At 45.9% G+C, this 24,603-nt stretch overlaps 1 protein-coding gene across 5 annotated transcripts in view; it reads right to left on the reverse strand.

Moving 5' to 3' along the window:
- Positions 1–20,378, reverse strand: part of Abcc5 (ATP binding cassette subfamily C member 5) — a 35,710-nt gene extending 15,332 nt beyond the window's left edge. For 2 of the 5 annotated variants that reach the window (XR_004946324.1, XM_036203831.1), the window contains exons 1-2: positions 20,237–20,362; positions 17,794–17,974 (exon numbers count right to left, since the gene is read on the reverse strand). Coding sequence is in view for 4 of the 5 variants with exons in the window: in XM_036203831.1 (XP_036059724.1) it covers positions 17,794–17,922 (129 nt within the window). In the remaining variant the exon portion in view is untranslated. Of the gene's footprint in view, positions 1–17,793; positions 17,975–20,236 lie in introns of all 5 variants that reach the window. The other 3 variants (XM_036203829.1, XM_036203828.1, XM_036203827.1) reach the window with 2 other exon arrangements.
- Between the last annotated feature and the right edge of the window lie 4,225 nt (positions 20,379–24,603).

Below are 24,603 nucleotides of genomic sequence, written 5' to 3' on the forward strand. Positions count from 1 at the left end.
CTGGGCTGATCAAATCTAATAGCTTTAATTCATAGACTAATTATCTACTTCAGATAGTTAAATGTCCAGCATCAGGAAACTACACAGTTCTGGGAAGGTAGACTAGATTTCAAGAAAATAATAGCACACAACAGCAAAAGAGTCAACAGTTCAATCTTACATGAAATTTTCATAAACAATTTAGTGGTTAGAGTCTAGAAACATGGAGCAATGGAAAGAGGAGTGTGAGAGGCAGGTGTGATGAAGGTTCCTTCAAGCTGCATATAACCACAGGGGGAAAACCACAAAAGGCTAATGGGTCGAGAACACAGAAAGCTACTCTAGGACTCCCAGCACAGGCGGGATACAAAGTCACAGGCAGAGACACTGCAGGAGACAAAGGACATTAGAACAGCACTTCACAGGCACACTGAGTACCTGTCATGTGGTCTGTATGTTGCCATAAAACAAACCTTAACATCATTAAAGTCTGGCATCATACAGTGTGTGCAGTCTTTTATTTAATTGAGTAATTAACTAATTAATTTTGCCAGCCCAATCACAGTTTCCCTTCCTCTCTCCTCTCCTCCCAGTCCTCCTCCTCATCCACTCTTCCTCCTTTCTCTTCAGAAAAGGGCAGGCCTCCCATGTGCATCAGCCAGCCATATGGACTTGCAGTAAGGCCAGGCATCTCCTTTCCCATCAGTCTTTATCACATTGTAATTTAGAGTCTTGAACACAGACTACAAGAAAATCCCTACACACTCAGAAGTTACACATCTGCAAACAATGAGTTAAGGAAGACATCATCAACTGGAAACTGAAAACATTTTGAGCTGAACGATAGGATTTGCAATACATCAAAATGCATGTGCTATAACTAAAGAAGGGCACACTAGGCTTGGGACTGCTGTAAGACTTTGTTCTAAGGTAGGTGTTGATTTTCTGCAAAGGACCAGAGACTTTGTGGAACCAAGAGAGAAAAGTCAAGGACATTTATGTAGGTATCTCTATTATGAAAGAAAACTCATTTCTACAAATGTTGACTGGTAAAATCTGGGTTATAACACAGCACTCTTTCCTTCTGCTGTTTTGTGCATTTTTTTTCTTTCCTTTTGAAATGAGGTCTTGTGTATTCCAAGTTGGCCTTGAAGCCTCTACATAGCTGAGCATGACGTCAACTTTTGATCCTCCTGTCTCCACCTCCCCAGTGCTGGGATTACAGGAGTGATCCACTGTGCCTGTTTAACGAGGTGCTAGGGACTGAGCCCAACGCTCAAGCATGCCAGGCACTTGTTCTTTGCAACACACATCTACTCATGAGAAAAACTGGTTCATTTTACAGCAAAGTCACCTATCTGGAGTTTTTAAAGGTTTTCTCTTTTCTAGCAATCAATTGCAAATCACTATTACTGCTAGAGACTTTACAACTTTATTCTCAAGTACCTTTCCATTTATGAGTATGTAATTTTAATTTTTCACATTCCTATCTCAGAAGATGCTGGAGAATTGCTGCATTTTTCTCTTGACATTTGCCCTGTATCATCCAAGTCACACTTCCATTTGGAAACTGTTAAGTGGATATTTTAGAGATTGAGGCTGTAGTTCAGTTGGTAAAATGCTGGCCATGAAAGCAGGCACATTTGAGTCTGAACCCCAGCATCTACATAAACATTCAGGTTTGGTGACGCATGTGCTTGTGTTCTCAGGCTGGGGAGGCAAAGATGGGCAGATCCTTGGAAGCTTGCTGGGCAGTCAACCAGCAAATCAGCAAGCCCCAGGTCCCAGTGAGAGGCCGTCTCAAGACATAAAGTGAAAAGTAACTAAGGAAGACAGTCAGTTTTGATCCCTGGCTTCCACACGCACATGTATATGGTGATATTTTGCGTATACTCTAACAAATAAAGAGTGTCTGAAGATCACAGGGCAGAGGCAGGCACAAGAGTTAGCCATACAGGCCAGGTAGTGGTGGCACACACCTGTAATCCCAGCACTTGGGTGGCAGAGGCAGACAGATCTCTGTGAGTTCAAGGCCACCCTGGACTATATGAGATTAATCCAGTCTGAAAGAGAAACTTGGGAGTCACATGCCTTTAGTCCCAGCACTAGGAAGGTTGAGACAGAAGTGGTATGGCTGGGCAGAGAAAGGAATATAAGGCGGGAGGAGACAGGAGTTTGGCCCCCTTTCAGCTGAAGACTCAGGGGCATTCAGTCTGAGGATTCACGGAGACAGGATCTTCCCCGTTTGGTTGAGTCATTGTCGAGGTGAGAAGTGGCTGTGGTTTATTTCCTCTGATCTTTCAGCCTTTACCCGGATATCTGGCTCCGGGTTTTTATTACAAGACCAATTAGGATTCGTGCTACACATGTACACATGAGCACCCAGCACCGCAAGTACAGACACATATAAGCATGTACACACACGGTTTGGATAATGCAACATCTCTCACTTTTTCAGAATAGTTTTAACTATTCTAGTTTTTGCCTTTGCTGGGAAACGCAGTGCCAGAGTCAGTACGTTTTATAAACATCTTTTGACAATAGAGCATCAGACAGGGAGACTTTGTATGTCTTAGTCAGGGTTTCTGATGCTGTGACAAAACACTGCCCAAAAGTAAACTGAGGAGAAAAGGGTTTATTTCAGCTTACAGCTTGTAGATCATCATCCAGGGAAGTCAGGACAGGAACTGAAGCAGAGGCCATGGAGGGTGCTGATCAATGGCTTGCTCCCCATAGTTTGCTCAGTCTGTGTTCTTATAGAATCCAGGACCACCAACCCAGGCATGGCACCACCCACAGTGATATGGGTGCTCCCACATCAACCATTAATCAAGAAAATGCCCCACAGGGTGGCCCATAAGCTTGTCCACAATCCTGTCCACAAGCGAATTTACTCAGCTGAGGTTCGCTCTTCCCAAATGACTCTGGTTTATGTCAAGTTTACATGAAACTAGCCAGCACAACTGACCCTGTCAACCTGGCATGCACATCACTGTCAAACCATAACTGCTCTTTTCTTGTTGACCAAGATGTCATATAAATATCAATATCACAATATAAAACATATTTCAAACTTTAAAGGTCCCACAACCTTTACAAATTCAAACACTCCAAAAATTCAGTCTCTTTAAAATATCTAAAGTCTTACAACTGTGAGATGCTTTAAAATCAAAAGTAGGTTACATACTTTCTTATTCCAAGAGGGAAGAGCCAGGAACAGTCACAATCACAGCAAAGCAGAACCCAAGTCCAACACCATGAAGCTCGGGGTCAGACTTCTGGGTCTCGCGATCTTCTGGGCTCCACTCCACAGCTGCTGCTGTCCTTGGGTGGTCATCCCACAGTCCTGGCATCTCCAAACTGCTGGGGTCTCCTGATGTGACTGGGCAACACCTTCACCAATGACCTCTCTGGGCTGTTCTCTGGGACTCTGACTCTGTCACATGGTACCAAGTCTCAACTGAGGCTATACCTTCACCAATTGCCTCTCCCAAACTCTCTTTAGGGCCACAAAGTGCCAAGCATCAGCTGCTCTCCATGACTCCTCCATGCCTTCAAAACCAGTACCACCCAGGTGACTCTATATATTACCAAATTCTGCTTCCAGCATAAGATGCAGCCTTGGCCCCTCTGAACCACACCTTCTGTGTACTGACCTGGAGGAAAGAATCCCAGATCTCACCTCAATGATGCTGGGCTCTTCTATTCACCACTAATTTCTCAGCTCCAGCTGACCAGAACTTACTATCCCAGCAAAGCAAGAATTTCATTTTCATGGTTTTGGTCTCATTAATCACAGCAGATTCTTTAGCCCCAGCTGACCAGAACCACAGACTCTGAAAACTCAAAGTATACTATGGCTTCAACAGAGTACCTAAGGGATTCTCAAATGTTCCCCTAAAGCTTCACAAGTTAGGCCTCCATTGCCTGCATTGCTCTCAACATTATCTTCCAAACTCCCACACAACAACTCACTGAGCTCTGAGCACTCAATAGCTTTCCCAGCTCGAAGTTCCAAAGTTCTTCCATAATCCTTCCCAAAAACAACATGGTCAGTGCGTCACAGTAATAGTCCATTTTTGGTACCAAATTCTGTCTTACTTAGGGTTTCTATTGTTGCATTATAATACTGATCAAAAGAAGGCCAGAGAGAAACAGGTTTATTTCAGGTTACAGCCTGTCTCAGTCAGTGTTCTACTGCTGTGAAGAGACACCGTGACCAAGGCAGCTCATGAAAGAAACCATTTGATTGGGGGCTGGCTTAGAGATTCAAAGAATGAGTCCATGACCATCATGACAAAGAACATGGCAGCAGGCAGGCAGACACAGCGCTGGGGTAGTAGCTGAGAACTCACACCCTGATCCGCAGACAGGAGGCAGAGAGAGAGTGTGAAAACTGGCTGCAGAGACTTTTGAAACCTCAAAGCCCATCCACAGTGACACATCTTGTCTTAGTAAGGATTTCTATTGCTGTAAAGAGATACCATGACCACAGTGGCACCTCTTAAAAGGGAATATATTTAACTGGGGTTGGCTTACAGTTCAGAAGATTAGTCCATTATCATCATAGCGTGAAGCATGGTAGCACACAGGCAGACAGGCATGGTACTAGAGAAGGAGCTGAGAGTTCTATATCCAGATCCGCAGGCAGCAGGAAGAGAGAGCCCCAGGGCCTGGCTTGAACATATGAAACCTCAAAGCCCACCCCCACTGACACACTTCCTCCAACAAAACCACACCTACTCAAATAAAGCCATTTTCTTTCAAACCACCACACACCTCTTCAAATAAGGCCATATTTTCTAATCTTTCCTAACGAGTCCACCAACTGGGAGCCAAACATTCAAATGTATGAGCCTATGGGGCCATCCTCATTCAAACTACCACAAAGCTCGTGGTCTGTCATCTAGGGAAGTCATGACAGGAACTCAAGACAGGAACCTGAAGGCAAAAACTGATGCAGAGGCCATAGAGGACTGCTGCTTACGGCCTTGCTCCTCATGATTTGCTCAGCCCGCTTTCATATAGCACCTAGAACCAACCAGCACAGTCAGGGCACTGCCCTCTGTGAGCTGGGCACTCCCACATTCATCATTAATCAAGAAAATGGTCCATAGGCTTGCCCAAAGAACAATCTGGTGGAGGCATTTTCTCAGTTCAGGCTCCCTCTTCCTAAATGACTCTAGCTTGTTGACAGAAAGCTAATAGCACAGTGTATCATCCAGTAGTACTAAGAAAAAACTGAAGCCATCTCATCTTTTACCTCCTTCTTGTAACTACAAGTTCCTGAGCATCTCTGATTTTGAGACTGTTTCAGATGATGGGAAGAAAACATGACAATTCTGATATGTACAACCCATTAATTTCATTTTCTCCATCTCAAAAAAAAAAAACAACTTATTAGCCTTTTGGCTAAGATTAAGTATAAATGCCTAAAAAAAATTTTAAACCTATTAATAGAAAATCAAAGGACCCAACAACTGATTGCATGGGCCTTGTTTCTTGGAATACATTTAATGATGATGTTCCATTTCTTCCAGAGATACGTAATTTCCGGTATAGGCAGATACTAAACTCAAAGGAACTTAGAAAAATTCAAATGAGAGTTGGCAGACAGGGCTGTTCCCTGCAGATTTTCTAAGTGTCACAATGGCATATGGCATGAGTCCCAAGAAGATGGCTAGGATTTTAGTATGTACACACCACACAACCCTGTCCTAACAAAAGCATGACACCACACACTGGTTGAGATGATATTAATCCTCAATATTTGATGTAATAACAAAACATGAAGAGGGAGTCCCATAGTAAAGGAATACAAAAGTTTTTTTTTTTTTTATCTAAAAATCAAAATTTGCCACAGTTACCCCATTTGTTACTCTTTCATAAATATGTTTCCAAAGGGCCATCCCTGTTGTGTTATTATGCACTGCCTGTGTTGGGGATTGAGAACGTGGTACAAGATCCACTCTTTTGAAAGACACACGGTCCTAATGTATGAGACACCTGAAATTTCAGAGGTAGATTTCCAAACAAGAAGCACCAGATGTTTCGATTCTAGCAAGAACTTTGGAATGCTAACCTGAAAGGAAGAAAAGAAGGAAGGAAGGAAGGAAGAAGGAAGGAAGAAGGAAGGAAGAAGGAAGGAAGAAGGAAGGAAGGAAGGAAGGAAGGAAGGAAGGAAGGGAGGAAGGAAGAAGGAAGGAAGGAAGGAAGAAAAGAAAAATAACAAAACATTCAGAGAACAGAGTTTCCTTACTATAATAAAATCATTTATTTCTTGTGGATTTAAAGGACTTTTCCATAACTGGAGGCCTGGGTAAAGTGTGGTGATGTATTGTGTATTCCAATGAAGCTTACCTGGGGATCAGAGGACAGAGCCAGCTACTAAATTAGACATAGAGGTCAGGCAGTGGTGGCACACACCTTTAATCTTATCTCTCAGGCAGCAGAGATCTCTAGATATCTGTGAGTTCAAGGCCACACTGGGCTACATGAGAGAAACAGAACCAGGCAGTGGTGATACACACCTTTAATCCAGGAAGTAATATGGCAGGACACAGAAAGGTATATAAGGCGTGAGGAAACAGGAACTTGCTCTCTTGAAGCTGAGGATTTTGTAGAGGTAAGTTAATGCCTGGCTGTTCTGCTTCTCTGATCTTTCAGCTTTCAGCCCAATATCTGGCTCTGGGTTTTTTATTAAGACCTTTTAAGATTCATGTTACAGTACAGTGCAGAAACTTTGAACACATTTTAGAAAACGGATATTGACTGAATGCTGACTATGCCACCAGCCCTCAACATATTATTAGCCACAGTGTGAACTGCAGTACTCATGTTTACTTGTGTGTGAACAATGTTTAAAGCAACTAAGGTTATGAAAATACTTAGCAAACCATTACCTTTCTGATAAGGACACACCTCAACTATTTCCTCCTTCCTTTAGCTTATCATCTTTAGCCCCTCACTCACCCAGAGTACCCTTAGCATCTACACTACTGTATGTGTAACATGGGGTGCTTTTAGTAACAGCGCCTGGAAGGCTACCTGGACATGTGAGTTGGCACACAAAATCTGGTACCAGTTACTGAAATGTCAAAAGGGCCTCACAAACAGCATGGTCAGCATCCAACACTACATGGCAATGCTTTTATGTCAATCAATCAGGGGTAGTGAAAGATAAGATCCAACAACTCCAAATGGATCTTCAGACTCAGAAAGAGCTTGATGCCCCCAGACAGTGGAGCACTATAATCAGATATGGAAATGGATGCTACCTTTCTTATCCCCTCTTTCCTTCCTTTTCCTAGCCCTACTAATTGCACCCTGCCTCATAAACTTCTTGGTTAGATTTCTTCAACAGCACATCCAAAATATTTCTAACCAAACTCTGAACCAGTTAATATTACAAGATTACCAGCCCCTATCAACAAAGGCAGAGATCTGCAGAACCTGGTTACATCCTGAGGAAGAAGAACAAGATTGTCCCTGGCTGGGCGGGCATGCCTTTAATCCCAGCACTCGGGAGGCAGAGGCAGGAGGATCTTTGTGAGTTCGAGGCCAGCCTGGTCTATAGAGTGAGATCCAGGAAAGGCACAAAGCTACAAAAGAGAAACCTTGTCTGGAGAAAAAAAAAAAAAAAAAAGATTGTCCCAAGAACCTTGATGCCCTAATTCAGCAGGAAGCAGTCTAATGATAACTTCATCCACTTTCCAACCCCCAGCTGCTTATACTTTTCAAACTTCAACTGCTTATTACCCTTTCCAACCTCCAGTTGCTTATTACTAAACAAAAAAGGGGGGATGTAGGAAAAGTAGCTGGCTAAAGAAACCCACCCTAACCCTAGAGCCCAGAACTAGGGAAAGATGGCTCAGATCAGGGCAGAAAGAAACAGTTTGGCTCAGTCAGATCAGAGCCATCTCTGCCCCTGGCCAACTGACTTGTGAAACCAACCAATCACAGAGCAGGATAGTAGAACCCTGGGCCCGGGGTTGACTCCACCCCAAGACTTCCTGTGTAAACCACCCTGCCTAGTCAGTTAGAAAAAAAGGGCAGTAGAGGCAGCTACTCTTCTGGACTCCTCCTTCCCAAATAAATTTCTTTCTCAAAAGAGTTTTTTGGGTGTGAAGATCTTCATTCACTGGTTTAGAGAAGATCCTTGCTGAGATGTCCCTCTGTGGACAAAATAAGGGAGAGCTGAAACATCAGAGCAAGGAGGAGCTGAACAGAAGATCTTTGTTGAGATCTTCTCAGTGGGGGGGGAGAGAGAGAGAGAGAGAGAGAGAGAGAGAGAGAGAGCGAGCTAATAAGGTGTGTTCGAGACACCTGCAGGGCTTCTTTGCAGTTCAGCCTGCAGAGCTGTCCTAAGCAGCTCAAGGTGTTGCCTGACTCCCCAGGTAGTCGGGGACACCTTTCCCCAGAGTTGTTGCAACTCACGTTTTACAACCAATTTACTTACATTTTTGGTGCCGAAACCCAAGACACCAAACCCACAGAGTTGCAAAATGTGCAATTTACCTACATTTTTGGTGCCAAAACCTGGGACACCAAATCCACAGAGTTGCAAAACCAGTTTACTAACAAGACCTGCTTAGAGCTTCAAATGCTCAAAGGCCACAAGTGGCTAGTGGCTACTAATTGGGCAATACAAACAGTTCTCAAGCGAGGGTGTTTCTGTTGTGAGGGTTTGGTTTTTATTGTTGTTGTTGTCTGGGGTTTTTTGTTGTTTTTTGTTTTGTTTTGCCAGAGGGTATTTGGAGACATATGGAGCTGTCACCAGTAAAGGGTGCTGCTAGCTGTACCTGACAGAGGCCCTGGAAGTTGATGGGCGTCCTATACTGCACAGGGCAGCCCCACAGTAAAAGCTCCTCAGGCCACACTGTTAGCAGCACTAGGTGACTGTGGATTGCCACTCAACTAGCAAAGTACACACTACACACTAATCTAAGGGAAGGTATTACGATGCTTTCGATCCTTCTCGGAAGTAATTATTTTGTTCGTCTTGTTTTGTTTGTTTTTCAGGACAGGGTTTCATTGCATAGCCCTGCCTGTCCTGGATCTCACTCTGTAGACCAGGCTGGCCTCAAACTCACAGAGATCCTCCTGCCTCTGCCTCCCAAGTGCTGGGATTAAAGGCGTGTGCCACCACCACCCAGCACAATTTTTTTAAATGGGTCTCAGGTCTCCAAGGCTGGCCTTGACTATATGTGGCCAGGTATGACCTTGAACTTCTGATCCTCCTGTGTCTGCCTCCTGTGCTAGGATTGAAAGCATGACTGCCACACCTGGGTTTACGCAGTGCTGAGAACAGAATCCAGGACTTCATACGTACATAAGCAGTCTAGCAACTGAACACATCTTCAGCTTCTAAAGTAACTTTTTAAAGTGTTTCCTGGGATGAGATGAGGAACACAGTGGTGTCAAGGGTTCTCAGTGGTCAGATGCCCAACCACACGGACAGGCAATGTAGCATGACTTCTCCAAAGGGGACAAGGTGCTGCTCTATTGGGGAGGTACCAAAGACTGGACCAGGAGTTGCTGCTGCTGCTTGTCTCTGCTCTACAACTACGTGATTTGCACACACTGAACATCCTCCTACTAAGGTGACGATGGTGAGAGAGTGGAGACACTGTACAGCTAAACAGGGACAAGAGTTAAAGTCCGGATTCTGCCAAAATACCAGCAAAGGTCAGAGAGCTGCACTCATGTGCCTAACTGGAAAAGAACAAGAAGCAGTCCATCCACAGCACACAGAGCTGCGTCTCCCCGTTGTGGGCATTAATACCGTCTCATCCATGCGCCTATCACATGCAATCACATGCACAGCCACAGCTTATCTGGGCTGCCCATCTCACTTTAGGCTGCTGATTTTCAGACAGAGAAAAATGAACCACAGGAAGAGGAACTACTTGGAGCTCAATGCTTAAGGCAGTGGTTCTCAACCTTCCTGATGCCGCAGCCCTTTAACACAGTTCCTCATGTGTGGTGACCCCCAACCAACCACAAAATTATTTCCGTTGCTACTTCCCAACTATAATTTTGCTCCTGTTATGAACTGTAATGTAAATATCTGATATGCCACCCTTGTGAAAGGGGTCGGGACCCACAGGTTGAGAACTGCTGACATAAGGGTTGAGGACTACCTTTATTTACTCCATGAGTTTGGGGGTTCCCAGTACAGCAGCTATACCTGGAAGCTTTAAAACTCCACCAGCACCCGCATGCTGCAGAGACTGGTTGCTGTATCTAGAATAGGGCCCTATTTAACACGCAAGTGACTTTAATATGCAGTGTGACTTGAAAACTACTGACTGAGATACTAAAACTTGTAAATGTTTGTCTTGATGAAAACTCCTTCAAGATTTTCAGTTTTGAGCTTTGGAAAACAGCAACAACACTAAAATAGAACTTCCTTCAATGTAGAAGCCAGGGTGTCAATCCCAGGTACCTCAGGACCCATTATTTTATTTTTTGAGATAGGGTCTCTTACTGGAATCTGGGATTTAACAATCAGCTCCAGGGATTCCCCAATCTGTCTTCCTTGCTGTTGATGTACCTGACTTTTCACATGGGTTCTGAGACACTTCCAAGGCAAGCACTTTATTTACCCAATGAACTATTGCCCCAGCCACCAGTTCGTGGACTTCTTTATGGTCACATGACTTCAGCTTTTATTGGCATCCATATTGTCTACCTACTTATCAAAACTAAATATAAGTATTTCTCTGACACAGAACAGCATACAAATCCTTTTGTAATATTTGCTCCAGAAACAAACACATCTTAAGGCCAAGGTTACATACCATGGTCAATACTGTTGACTTTGGCTGACTGTTCCAGGCTCCTTCAGAGGACCCACACACTAGGCCAAAACAGTAGGCAGGTGAAACTAGTGTCAGAGAAGCTGTCAGCTCTGGTCTGAATCAACCAAATCCAGAAATACAACATGGAGAAGACCACACTACCCTCCTTGGGTCTGCTGATAAATCCTGGTGAGCCACGCCCACAGGAAGGAGTCTGGCCATTACACTGTGTACCTTGTAAAGCACACACATCTGTAAATCAGTCTTGCTTTAGGCAGCCGTGTTTTTCTATCATTTCTGCCAAGATCAAGCTGATTCTTTGAATGACAAATGCAGAAAATTATTGGTGTTTGAAGTATGTTTTCACTACACAGTGAAGGCTGGCCTCAAATTTGGGATTAACCTTCTTCCTCAACCTTCCAAGTGTGAGGATTAGAGGCCCATGCCCAACCAAAAAAGAGTCTTGAATAATGAAAGCCTGGTAACATCTAAGCAGCTAACTCTATCTTTCAAAAGGGAGGAAGGAAGGGTCAGACAAGGTGAATTCTAATGTCAGTGGCCTTCAGTGTACCAAAGGAACCCCCAGCATCAGCCACTGCAAAGACTTCTGGGCACCATTTATCTTACAACTGACCTGTTCATTTGTGATCAAACGCAAGGCCACATTAGCAGAAGCTCCCTAACCCAGAACCAAGACTTCATTGAAAAAGTTCACTGGCCATTTGTAATTTCCAAGTTTCCTTAATAGACACTGGTGCTTAAAACTACTTTCAAACAGGAAGCCATGCCAGTGTGGTGGCCGACACCTTTCATCCCAGCACCCCAGAGGCACAGGCCACCTCTCTGAGTTTGAGGCCAGTCTGGTCTACAGAGTAAGTTCCAGACCATCCAGGCTTACATAGTGAGACTTTATTTTTTAAAAAAGGAAAAGAAACAAAATGAACAAAAACTACAGCAAGCTCCTTCCCACAGTTTTCTTTTCCTGTGGGAATCAGTGAGCTGTGGCTGTAGACACACCAACTCACCAGCAGCCCTCACCAGCAGCCCTCAGCAGCAGCCCTCAGCAGCCCTCAGCAGCAGCCCTCACCAGCAGCCCTCACCAGCCCTCAGCAGCAGCCCTCAGCAGCAGCCCTCAGCAGCCCTCAGCAGCAGCCCTCAGCAGCAGCCCTCAGCAGCCCTCAGCAGCAGCCCTCAGCAGCCCTCAGCAGCAGCCCTCAGCAGCAGCCCTCACCAGCCCCAGCAGCCCTCACCAGCCCTCACCAGCAGCCCTCACCAGCAGCCCTCACCAGCAGCCCTCAGCAGCAGCCCTCAGCAGCCCTCACCAGCAGCCCTCACCAGCCCTCAGCAGCCCCAGCAGCAGCCCTCAGCAGCCCTCACCAGCAGCCCTTACCAGCCCTCACCAGCCCTCAGCAGCAGCCCTTACCAGCCCTCACCATCAGCCCTCAGCAGCAGCCCTCAGCAGCCCTCAGCAGCAGCCCTCAGCAGCCCTCACCAGCAGCCCTCACCAGCCCTCAGCAGCAGCCCTCAGCAGCCCTCACCAGCCCTCACCAGCAGCCCTCAGCAGCCCTCAGCAGCAGCCCTCAGCAGCAGCCCTCACCAGCCCTCAGCAGCAGCCCTCAGCAGCAGCCCTCACCAGCAGCCCTCAGCAGCAGCCCTCAGCAGCCCTCAGCAGCAGCCCTCACCAGCCCTCACCAGCCCTCACCAGCAGCCCTCAGCACCAGCCCTCACCAGCAGTCATTCATTCCCAGCAAGCCCTGAGCCTTACAGAGCTTACTGGGAGGAAAGAGGGTGGGGGTGGGTTCTTACACTCTAGAAAGTGCACTAAGTTCCTGAGGACCAACCCAGAGAAAAAGAACGCAGAGACATATATCCTGCTGTCCTTCCTAAACTGCGCTGACTCACAGGCAATATCTTCCACTCTGAGGACACAAAAGCAGAAACAACATCACGTGCCTTTCATCTGTAAAAGCTTTCAGGGTCAAATTCTCTACAACTGTAATATCATATGAACTTTTTCTATTGTCTCTGAGTAGAGAGACTATATATATATAAAATCTTACATACTTCACACATGTCTCCAATGAGCCCCTACTTCTTTCCTAATAATGTCTCAGAATAGTTTCTGTAAGAGATTAATTTATATCCGCAGTCCCTAAAATACAACTGGAGCTCACCAAAATTACCCTGAAGAGCTCACTATGAAAACTACAGCCAGAGCAAAGAGTCCGCCTCAGTGCTAAGTGAAGAGCCCTGGGTTCTCAGAACCCTGACTCTGCTGCCTTCCCAGATAATGCAGACTACTCTAGCCTGGCAGGCAGTTCCACCAATGTGAAAAGACAGAGCAATCATAATGGCATATAGATACTAGCTGACTTGTGGTTATTTTCCATTTTTATCTTTCCTCAGTCCAACAAGCTTATGAAAAACAAGTCAACAGAACTTTAATCTGTGACAAGAAAAGCCACCACACAACCAAAGTTCAGCAAAGCTTTATCTTGCTCAGGTCGAATGTGCAATGATATCCAGGACCTGGGTACGGCTTCTTAGAACTAACTCTTCTGTCGCCATGGCAGCAGACAGCATGGTGCTGGAGCAGTTGCTGAGAGCTTACATTTTGAGAGAACAACCACAGGCAGAATGAGAAAGCGCTAACTGGCCCACCCCCAGGGACCCACCTCCTCCAACAAGGCCACACCTTCTAATCCTTCCCAAATAGTTCTGCCAACTGGAGACCACATGTGCCTATGGGGGCCGTTCTCATTCAAATCATCAAGCTTGCTAAATAAAACATCACATGATAAAATAAAAAAAAAACTTTAAAGTCAGGAAGAAGGAGGTTAAGAGTGGTTGCCTAATGTGTTCAGTACCATAGGCCAAACACCAACACACCAAAACCAAAACTCCTGGACTTACTCATACTCTCTACATACATATATGAACACACACACATACACAAAAAGGTTGCGCTGGGAGAACCGAGCTTCAGCCTAGTGTCAACGTTCAGCATTGATCCAGAGAGAAGTCTCCAGCTAAGCTCAAACGATGCCAACAACGCTCATTCTAGACTCAAGGAGCAACAGTCACAGAAGACACTGCTGATACTTGAGAGTAAAGGATGTCTGTTATACCCCAGGTTGTGGGTGGCAAACAGGACTACCTCTGTAGTTCTAAAGGGTACAATGTGGTATTTTTACCCTAATTATCTCCAAGCGTTTGTAATAAACTATAGATATTTAAATGTAACTAATTAACATCATTTTCCCAGACTATTTTTTTAAAAAAAATTTGGGGTTGGGGATTTAGCTCAGTGGTAGAGCGCTTGCCCTGGATTCAATCCTCAGCTCAAAAAAAAAAAAAAATCTGATCACACACAATACCAAGAACTGTGCAAAAGTATATTAGAAAGGACGTTTCCGGTCCTTTGGCTTCTGACACATGTTTAGTACTGTGGGATGGTTACATGTTAACTGGAGATGGAAAGTCAGTGGTGGCCAATAATTGCTTCTTTGCAAATTAAGAAAACAAATTCATCTGTCTTTTGCTCTGCAGAGAGACTGCTTCTCATTTCTGATGAGTGCAAGCAGACCAGCGCCTAAGAGCTCTGACCCAGAACTGCTCTCTAAAGACCAAAGCAGACATGATGCACATGACGTCGTCATAGCAAGAAAATGCACACTGCCCAAATCTCTTTTCAGCTGGGTGTGTTGGCCATGTGCCTGAAATCCTAGCCTAAGGAAATAGAAGCAGGAGAATCAGTTTAAAGACCAGCATCAGCTATAGTGTGAATTCAAGGCTGGCCCTGGCTACATGAGACCCTCTTTCAAAAAACAAAAAGGAAAACAAAAGTGAATTGTCAGAGCAAGGTGGTGTCACACACCTCTAATTCCATTATTTGGGAAGCTAAAGCAGGAAGATCAAAAGTTGGATTCAGTCAGGTGGACAGGTAGCAAGGCTTGGTATTAGCCAGATACCTGGGAGGTAAGTTCAAAGTCTGCCTGAACTACAGAGCAAGGGGAGACTGAAGAAACAGCCTAGCATACAAGAAAACTAGGGTCAATCCTCAGTGCTAGAGTCAAAAGAAAATGAGACTTTTAAATCTCTGTTTTAGTTCAAGGCCAGTAGCCATTAGGGAAATGTAAATGAAAACCACAATGAGTTATCAGAAGCATCTATCAGATTGGCTGACAAGAAAACAACCACCCCCCCCAACACGGGTAAGAACACAAGGAAAGGCCAGGCAGTGGTAGCGCACACCTTTGAACCCAGCACTCGGGAGGCAGAGCCAGGTGGATCTCTGTGAGTTCAAGGCCAGCCTGGGCTACAGAGTGAGTTCCAGGAAAGGTGCAAAGCTACAGAGAAATCCTGTCTCAGAAAAAAAAAAAAAAAAGAACATTAGGAAAAAGCAGGATGACTGCTTGTATACAGTGATACACCATGCCGGGAGAGAGCACAGCAACTTGTGTGTGTGTGTGCACACTGTTGAGCTTATTTGTGTGTGTGCACACTGTTGAACTTATCTGTACCTGAGGGTATAAAAGCCCGAGGTCAACTTTGGGTCTTGTCCTCTGTTCTCTCTACTTTATTCATTTATTTAAATGTAATTACAGAAAAATAACACCGTAAAATCCTTGACATGCTCTTTCAGGCTCCCCAGGTATTAACATATTGCATAACTATAGTCCAGTATCACAACAGGATTGACATCTCATCTCTCCAACCCAAACTGCTGCTGAACTTTTCATAAAATCAGTGGATGGGGTCATTACCCAGCCTGTAGTGGTTTTCATTATTACTTTTTATAATTGTACATAAATTCAGTTATCTCAAAATTAGTGATTTTTTTAAATCTCACTAATTTACAATGGTCTCCTTATGCCCATAAGAAAAGACTTCTTAGTATGGCATGCAGAAATTCCCCCACCACACTCCTTTACACATCCCATACTATAGACAACTAATCTAAGGGCAGACTCTGTCTTGAGCACTGACCATACCAGGGACCACTCTTAGGTATTATGTGTATTATCTCACTTAACCCTACTATAGCTACTATACAATGACACAGACAGGTCACTCAAGGTCCGTCCAACGTGCCAGGCCCTTTTCCTACACCTCCAGACCTTTCTCTCTATTGCCTAACCCCTCCCCCCTCATCCCTCAAAGCTCTGCTCCAATGTACCCTTAAAACTTTTCCAGATTTAACTCCTAGACTATTAATGTCCTGACAAGTACTAGACATACACTCCATAAATGTTTTGTTACACAAGATCTGGATCAATTCTCAATGTGGACCTGGAGCCCTAGGGCAAACCTCTACCTCCAAAAGTATAATTTTATGGTTGGGGTCATGACCACATGAGAAACTGTATTAAAGGGTCACAGCATTAGGAAGGTTGAAAACCACTGCTGTAGATAATAAGGACACAGTTATAAAACTGGTATCAAGAGCCGGGCAGTGGTGGCACACGCCTTTAATCCCAGCACTTTCAAGGCAGAGCCAGGCGGAGTGAGTTCGAGGCCAGCCTTGTCTACAGAGCAAGTTCCAGGACAGGCACTAAAACTACACAGAGAAACCCTGTCTCAAAAAACAAAAAACAAACAACCAAACAAAACTGGTATCAAGCAACACTAAGCCAGGCGGTGGTGGCACATGCTTTTGATCCCAGCACTCGGGAGGCAGAGGCAGGCGGATCTCTGTGAGTTCGAGGCCAGCCTGGTCTACAAAGTGAGTTCCAGGAAAGGCACAAAGGTACACAGAGAAACCCTGTCAAAAAAAAAAAAAAAAAAAAGAAACACCAGGTACTGAATGATAAGGCATTCTATATCACAGTGGGGACAGAGAAGACCTATCAGCAAGAAAACACTGATGAGTAAGAAATGGTCTTCATCCATAGAAGAGCCAAACCACTTCAGGCTAATGAGACACCAGTGTCAGCTCCAAAGGCCACAGCTTCAAGTGTTCACACAGCATGAACAGGTGTTCACCCTGCAAAGACCTAAACAGAAACCTAATCTTCCTAAACCTAGACATCTTCCGCTCTACTGGCTTCTTCTGCAACTCCAGAAAACACACAGTTTCCTCCCTAACTAGCTTTGGTCACGGTGTTTCATCACAGCAAGACTAGGACACAGGATCTCTCTCTGTAGCCCCAGCTGGCCTGAAACTTGTCATGTAGATCAGGCTGGTCTCAAACTTATAAGAGCCTCATGCTTCTGCCTCCGAGTGCTGGGACTGAAGGCATTTGACACCATGCCTGGCAAAATAATCCTATTTTAAGCACAAAACACAGAAACAAAAGGAGAAACAAACCGAAGCCCACGAAAGCAACGGGATGGCTCATATTCCCACTGTCCTCGGCTTTACCCTCCCTACACCAACCTATGTGTCTCTTTCTTCTTTCAGTACTGGGGGCTGAACCCAGCCAGGGCTTTCTACTCACAGGCAAGAGCTCCGCCACTTACCTACATCCCCAGGCCTCTTTTTAATCAAGGGATTTTCAACAGGTATGAAAATGGAGTCAATGAAAAAGAGAGGAGGCAGGCATGTAGTACAGGCAACAATGGCAGATCTCTACAGAGGGTCTACACAGAGAGTTCCCGGCTAGCCAGGCTGCAGACTGCAGAGTGTGACTCTGTCTCTCTCTCTCTGTCTCTCTCTGTCTCTCTCTGTCTCTCTCTCTCTCTCTCTCACACACACACACACACACACACACACACACACAGAGTAACACTAGGGAAGAAACAGGTGAGTGGCACAAGACAACTTCTCATTCCATTAACTGAACCAGCTCTTTCTTATGGTGCTGGGGACCGAACCCAGGGCCTCAGGTATGCTAAGCACACCCTCTACTACTGAGCTACACTCCAGGTCTAAGAAATCATACATTCTGAACATTGGCCTAAAGCTAAGACAGAAAAATAAAATTATAAAATATGTATCAGAGGAAAAAAGGAAACACGGTATAGCCCAACAAGCAGGTAAGAAACAGACTGTGGGGAGGGAGGCACTAACCGGTCTTGATCTCTGGAACCTGGAGTCCTCACGGTCTCTGAGTGGCCCAGGCACACTGCTTCTCTCCCTGACACTTCTGTACCCAGGACTGGGGATGATGTACTCCTTTCCCATGTCAATATCTTTCATCTTCACCAAGTGGGGTACCAGAGCTCAGCCTCTTCCGTTCACTTCAGAATTTCTGAAATTAAAAATTTACAAAAGCAGACATGATTTCCTAATCATGCTTAAGCAGATGCCAAAGTCCTTTACAACAGGAAAAAGGGACAAAGTATTGACACTTTCTTACCACTACAGCCATAAGTGACTCTAATATCACTTTGCTTTTTAAAGGAAAAAGGATAGTATTCTAGCATCAAGAAAAATTACCTAGCCAAGCATAGTGGTGCACACCTGTAATCCCAGCACTTGGGAGGCAGAGGCAGATGATCTCTGTGAGTTAGAGGTCAGCCCAGTCTATAGCTTGAGTTTAGGACATCCAGGGCTACATAGAGAAACCCTTTCCGGGGGTGGAGGGGGACAGCACCTAATCCAATGACTACATATACTATAAACAAAACCAGTTTACTAAGCAAAAAACAGTGGCGGTGTCCCAGAGGCCTCATGAAGGCTAAGCTATAAACAGACCTGGCATGTGCCACTGGTCCCCCTGTCATCTGCAAAAGGAAGATTAGTGACATCTTAAAAATAGGCAAGAGGGGCCTGGGGAGCTTGAGAGGGAGGAGGCCAAGGGAGCCCATTCACTACACCAAACACATGGAGAACAGGCAAAGCGTCTCTCACATCTAAGAACCTATATGAGGCAGATATCTCCGTCATGGTTTATAAAGCAGAACCTGTAGAGTGTATACAAGACTGTGGTAGCAATGACCCTGTTATGACAAAAATGGCTGTTTTCCAAGTGGTTGGTGAGATAAAATAGGGACTGTAGTGACCTATCCTGACTCCCCTATCCTTCCAGACAAAGTCAGTTTCTACAACGAAGGGTATGGGGAACAATGCCCCATTATCTTGAACACTCCCATTGCTTTACTTAATTAAAAAAAAAAAAAAAAAAAAGCACGGCTCTGAGAGTATGCAAACACCTGAGTAGCTATAAAGTTACTGTTTCTTCACAACAAACACAAGGAGGACACCATCTTCCATGTGTCTGGGATCTGACAAACACGAGGCACCGGAGCCGGTGGAGCAGTAGCAAGGTGATTTGACAGGCCTGGACAGGAAGCAAGCAACTAAGAAAGGGTGACTCCACCAGGCTCCCTGTCCGGCCTAGCACACTTTTCACTTCCTCATTTTCTGACTTTTCCCTTGCAGTTGACCGGAAGTCTTTTTTTTTTTTTAAATTAATGCTAACTCAGGCTCAGTGATAAAGCATATAAGCCAGAGGTTCTGTTCAGTCTCCAGCAACGTCAAAACCAAAGCTACGGCCCCAAGTATCAGAGGACTAGGAAAACACAGGGTCGGGGTCACCTAATCAGCCTTTTAAAAATTCTCTTCCAGTGGTAAAAGGGTAGCCTTTTGCCCTGCATAAGGATGCGACGATTCTGCAGGGGGGAGGGGCGTTGCGTAGGACTAGAGAACTGGAACCAGCACGGCTGGTTATCACAACATCCATCAGTAGGTTTCCAGCGCCTCGGGAAGCTCCTTCAGTCCCTGTAGCTACACTTACCACGCCCCCCAGAACCCACCTGTGCCTCTCAGCTCCATCACCTTTCACTCACTCCAGAGACCTCAGTAAAACCTATCCAATTTCTCCCTCCGGAACTCAAAACTTCCCCGATCGTCCCTGCGCCCCTCTGCATCGAGACTTCCACGTCTGTACGAAAACACATGACCCAGATGGGATCAACACAAACCCACTAAAAGCTCTGCGTGCCAGCAGCGTAAAGGGCACCGATGACAGGAGACCGGGGCTCCCATCCCGGCTCTGCCACGGATTCGCGGTGCGTGCTGATGTCACGAACATCCACATACCAGTTCGCAAAAAAAAAAAAAAAAAAAAGAAAAGAAAAGAAAAGAAACGAAGATAATGACTTACATCGTAGGTGGCTGGCAGTCGGGCCTCCAGTCCTGGGGGATGTTTGGGCTTCTCTCTGGCCAGGTCCACCACCCCGGCCCTAGGGCGTTCCCACGCCAGCCCGGGCCTGGCGAGCACAGGCGCCACGACCCACCCAGAGCGAACGCAGCTCCCCCTGGTGGCCGCGCTGAGAGCAGAGCCGGCCGCGACCGCCCCTCAAACCTCCCCTCCCGCCTCCTAACCCCGGGGCCCCGGCACAGCCCGCGAGGTCGCCACCCAAGCCGGGGACCGCGCGACACCGGGGCGACGCAGGCCCCGCTTCTCCGGCCCGTGGCTTCTCACCGCGCACCACGCCCTGGGAAACCCAAGGGAGTGAGGCCGTGACAGCACGGACACTGCGTGGGGAAGGCGAGAGCCATCACCTACCTGCACCCCAGCCTCCCCAAGGGAGAGCAGACCGCCCGAGCACGCTCGCCAACATCGGACCCAGAGCAAAACAAGCCTCTATAGCGGCATCGTCCCCCACATCGCGCAAGCGCGCTGCGCAAAGCTTGCGCAAGACCGAAGGGAATCGTAGTCCCTTATCCAACAGCCCCCCGGCGCCGCATACCGCAAAGGACTACGTTTCCCAGAAGCACCACTGGTGCCCGGGATGGGGTGCAGGCTAGCACGGTCCCCGTGCGCATCCCGTGCTGCCCCCATCCCTCCCCCGCTTCGGATACCCGGTCTGAAATCTTCTCTGAAGTCCTGAGTACCCGGGGCTGCGCGGGCAGTTCAGGAAGGCCGGTGGCGATGTCTTCCCGAGCAGCTGGAAATTCAAAGTAAGGCACTTTCAAATATCCGCGGCCGTTCCACGTGCCAGAAAACATCGTGAAGGTCATTGTAGCCTGCTTGTGTCCAGCCCCAACTATTAGCTGTGGTGTCACTCATCATTTCACATTTGCTGGTGCATGAGTCCACCGCATTCTACATGGATGGTATCTTTCGATATTTTCTCTCACCCGTCCATCACAGCTGCTGGCTTCTAAGTAATTAAATGCCAGGATCACAATTTCCAAAGTGACAAGGGATGTAAAAATGATAAGCTAACTAATCGATTTGTTCTTATAAATGAAATTGAGGTTCCCAAGGCATTTGTCACTTTATTTCAGTATCCTAATGTAAGGACTGCTCTGTTGAGTCCCTCTCTGACTTTAAAATACCTAGGGCTTGTTTATGGTAATCTGTTTAAGAAAGTTAGCCGGGCAGTGGTGGTGCATGCATTTTAATCCCAGCACTTGGGAGGCAGAGGCAGGCGGATCTCAGTGAGTTCGAGGCCAGCCTAGTCTACAGAGTGAGTTTCAGGAAAGAGCAAAGCTACACAGAGAAACCCTGTCTCGAAAAACCAAATAGATAAATGAATGAATGAATAAAATAAGAAACTTAAAAAGAAGACTTAGCCAGGCAGTGGTGGCACATGCCTTTAATCTCAGCCCTTGGGAGGCAGAGGCAGGCAGATCTCAGTGAGTTCGAGACCAGCCTAGTCTACAAAGTAAATTCCAGGACAGTCAAGACTTAAACCCTATCTTGAAAAACCAAAAAGAGGAGGGGGGAAAAAAGGCTAATGAGATTGTCCATCTTCATACAACTAGCTACTTATCTAGTGTGAATGAACCCTAACGTCATAAAGCTGGAGTAATTGCCAGTGTATTCTTGACACACAGAAGGAATAATAGAGAATTAATAGCCTAGAGCTGGGGAGATGGCTCAGTGGTAAGAGTGCTTGCAGATGTCAGTTCAAATCCTCCTCAGCCATGGAAAAAGCCAAGTATGGCTGGGCATTCACTGTAACCCCAGGACTGTGTGGAGCAGAGACAGGAGGACTGTTGGACTTGCTAGCTATCAGGCCAGTGACACATTCAGTGAGAGAGCCTGGCTTAAGAGAACCAGACAGTGAACCAAAGCTGCCCTCTGACTTCCGGTGTGAATGGGCACTCACATTTCCACATAGACACCACACATACAAATATATAAATACGTACACAAATAAAATTGTAGCGTAGGAAGAGCATGGTATGGTGGCAAACTTCTGCCATCCCAGCACTGAGGAGGTGAACACTGGGGCAACTGATTAACCACAGTGAAGAAAAATTCTGCTCAGTACCAGGTTTCAGGCAGATCAAATCCCTAAGTGCGAAGAAAACCTTAAATTAGTTCTAAATTTCAAAACTTTTGGAGAAAACATGAGATACCTTTATGAATTTGTGAAGAGGGAGAACCTCTTAGAATAAACAAAAGGGAGAGATGGAGATGGACATTGTGTTTGGATGCTAAGTACCCCCAAAGGCTCATGATGCTAGGCGGTGTTCAGAGGTGGGGCTTTGAGGAAGTGGGATCATGAGGACTCTGACTCTATTGATGGATCCACAGTTTCATGGCATTGTTGGGAGCTGGTAAGATGTTAGGGCTTGGAGCCTTGTTAGAGGGAGCAGATCACTGTAGGCATACCTTTGAGGGATATATATTATCCTTGACCACTTCCTGTCTCAAATGACCCCTCCAAGATGATCAGTCTTGTGCCAGCCCCCAGTAATGAAACCAGCCCACCATGGACTAAAACCTGAGCCAAAATAAATATTTCCTCCCTTCAGATGATGTTTGCTCAGGTACTTATCACAGTAACAAAAAGCTGGTCAGTTTTCACTATGTTAAAATGGAAGTATATACAAGATGTCATTAAGTGAAAAGATAAGCTACAGTTTTAACTGGTTTTTGTTTGTTGTTTGTTTGTTTTATTGAGGCAGGGTCTGGGGATCTCAGAGGCTGAACTTGCTATGTAGGTAAGGGAACCAGGACCTTTTGGTCCCCTGTCTCTATCTGCCTCTTGCTGAAATTACAGATGATGGCCACATCTCGTGGTTTATGACTGTACCATTATGACTCATTTTACACAGTGCTGGGGACTGAGCCCAGGGCTTAGTGCGTAATAGGCAAGCACTCTACCATCTGCTCTCTGTCCTTGTGAGTGAAATTGCAGGTTAAAATAACAGTGACGGCTCATCTCACTAAAGCATGCCAGTAGTTCCACAGGTGCCTTCAGCACTGTAGAACGCAAAAGCTGCAAATCCCATACCTGCACAGGAAGTGCAAAGCCCCTAAAATTTCCCTGAAATACTTCAAATATATCGGTTATCCTTTCTCTTACAAATTGTGTGTGAGGACAGACCTGGTGGTGCTCTCCTTTCGTCCGGAGCTCTTGGAAGGCAGAGGTGGATGATCTCTGTGAGTTCAAGACCAGTCTTGTCTACATAGAGATAAGCAAGTTCCAGGCTGTCCAAGGCTACCTAGTGAAACCCTTTCTAAAAAATAAAATCAAGGGGTTGGGGATTTAGCTCAGTTGTAGAGCACTTGCCTAGCAAGTGCAAGGCCCTGGGTTCGGTCCTCTCCTCCAAAAAATAAAATAAAACAAAATAAAATTTAAAAACCGTGGGGACTGCCGGGCGGTGGTGGCGCACACCTGTAATCCTAGCACTCGGGTGGCAGAGCCAGGCGGATCTCCGTGAGTTCAAGGCCAGCCTGGGCTACCAAGTGAGTTCCAGGAAAGGTGCAAAGCTACACAGAGAAACCCTGTCTCGAAAAACCAAAAAACAAAACAAAACAAACAACAACAACAACAACAAAAACAACCATGGGGACTATTGTTCAGTCCATAAAACAATGCTGGAAGAACCTGAGCTCAGATCCTTAGTACCTACATAGAAATCTGGGCCTGTTTGAGCTGGAGAGATGGCTCAGCCATTAAGAGCACAGACTGTTCTTCCAGAGGAAAAAGGACCCACGTGGCATCTGCATTTTCCAGGGGATCTGATGCCCTCTTCTGGCATTCTTAAGCACTGCATGCATGTATGGTGCGCAGACATACATGCAAGCAAAACATCTAAACATAACATAAAAATAAATAATTAAAAAAACACCTCCTCCTGTGAGTCCCACAAAGCCCACTGCTGCCGACCACCGGGCTGGCGGCTCAGGCTCATTCCCATCAATTCCTCGCAGTCTTCAACCAGCTGTGAGCAAAGTTGCTGATTCTGCCATCTGGAGTTTGTGGACCCACGAGCAGCTTCAACTTGTGGTCCAAACCCCCTTGTCGACTCCTGGCTTCACAGAACTCATCAAAATGCCGGAGGCTTTCCAGAGACTGGGTGAGGTGGGGTGGTGTTCCATCCCTCAACACTTGGGTGTCAAGACAGATGGCGCTGGATGAGAATGGCGTGGCAGATGTCAAGCCAAGCAGAGTTTCTGAGGCTCTACCTGGGGCCCCCATTAGACCTTGCAGGGCCACACCCCACAGTGTCCCATCTCAATGATTTCTGCTTCTCCTGGACTAGGGGTTGTGGTTCCAATTCTTTTAACACCTGCCCCAAGGTTGCCTACACCTCAGGCTAGCTATCAATTAATATGTAACAGGACCTTGATCTTGCCTCTAATTCCCAGGTCCAGGTCTATACATGAGTATGAGTATTTTCTAGTTTTATTTGATTACAGGGTTTCTCTGTGTAGCTTTTGGAGTTATTTGATTTTTTTCCCTTGCCTACTAGTGCTTCTCAAGTTGCTTCTTAGCAATTTGACCTGTTTGGGGGTTTTAGATGGGGAGTGGCAGATTGATGAAATTAATTGATAAATAAAATTACTTAAAAAAAAAAAGGAAGAAGAAGAAACAAAGTTATCTGCTCCCTCCAAGACACCATGAGAGCTAGCAAGGCGGGGACTTTGGAGACAGGCAGAGAACTAACAAAGCCGGAGTGGTATGTTAG

The sequence above is a fragment of the Onychomys torridus genome, chromosome 12 (assembly GCF_903995425.1).
Source record: "Onychomys torridus chromosome 12, mOncTor1.1, whole genome shotgun sequence".
NCBI classification, from domain to species: Eukaryota; Metazoa; Chordata; class Mammalia; order Rodentia; family Cricetidae; genus Onychomys; species Onychomys torridus.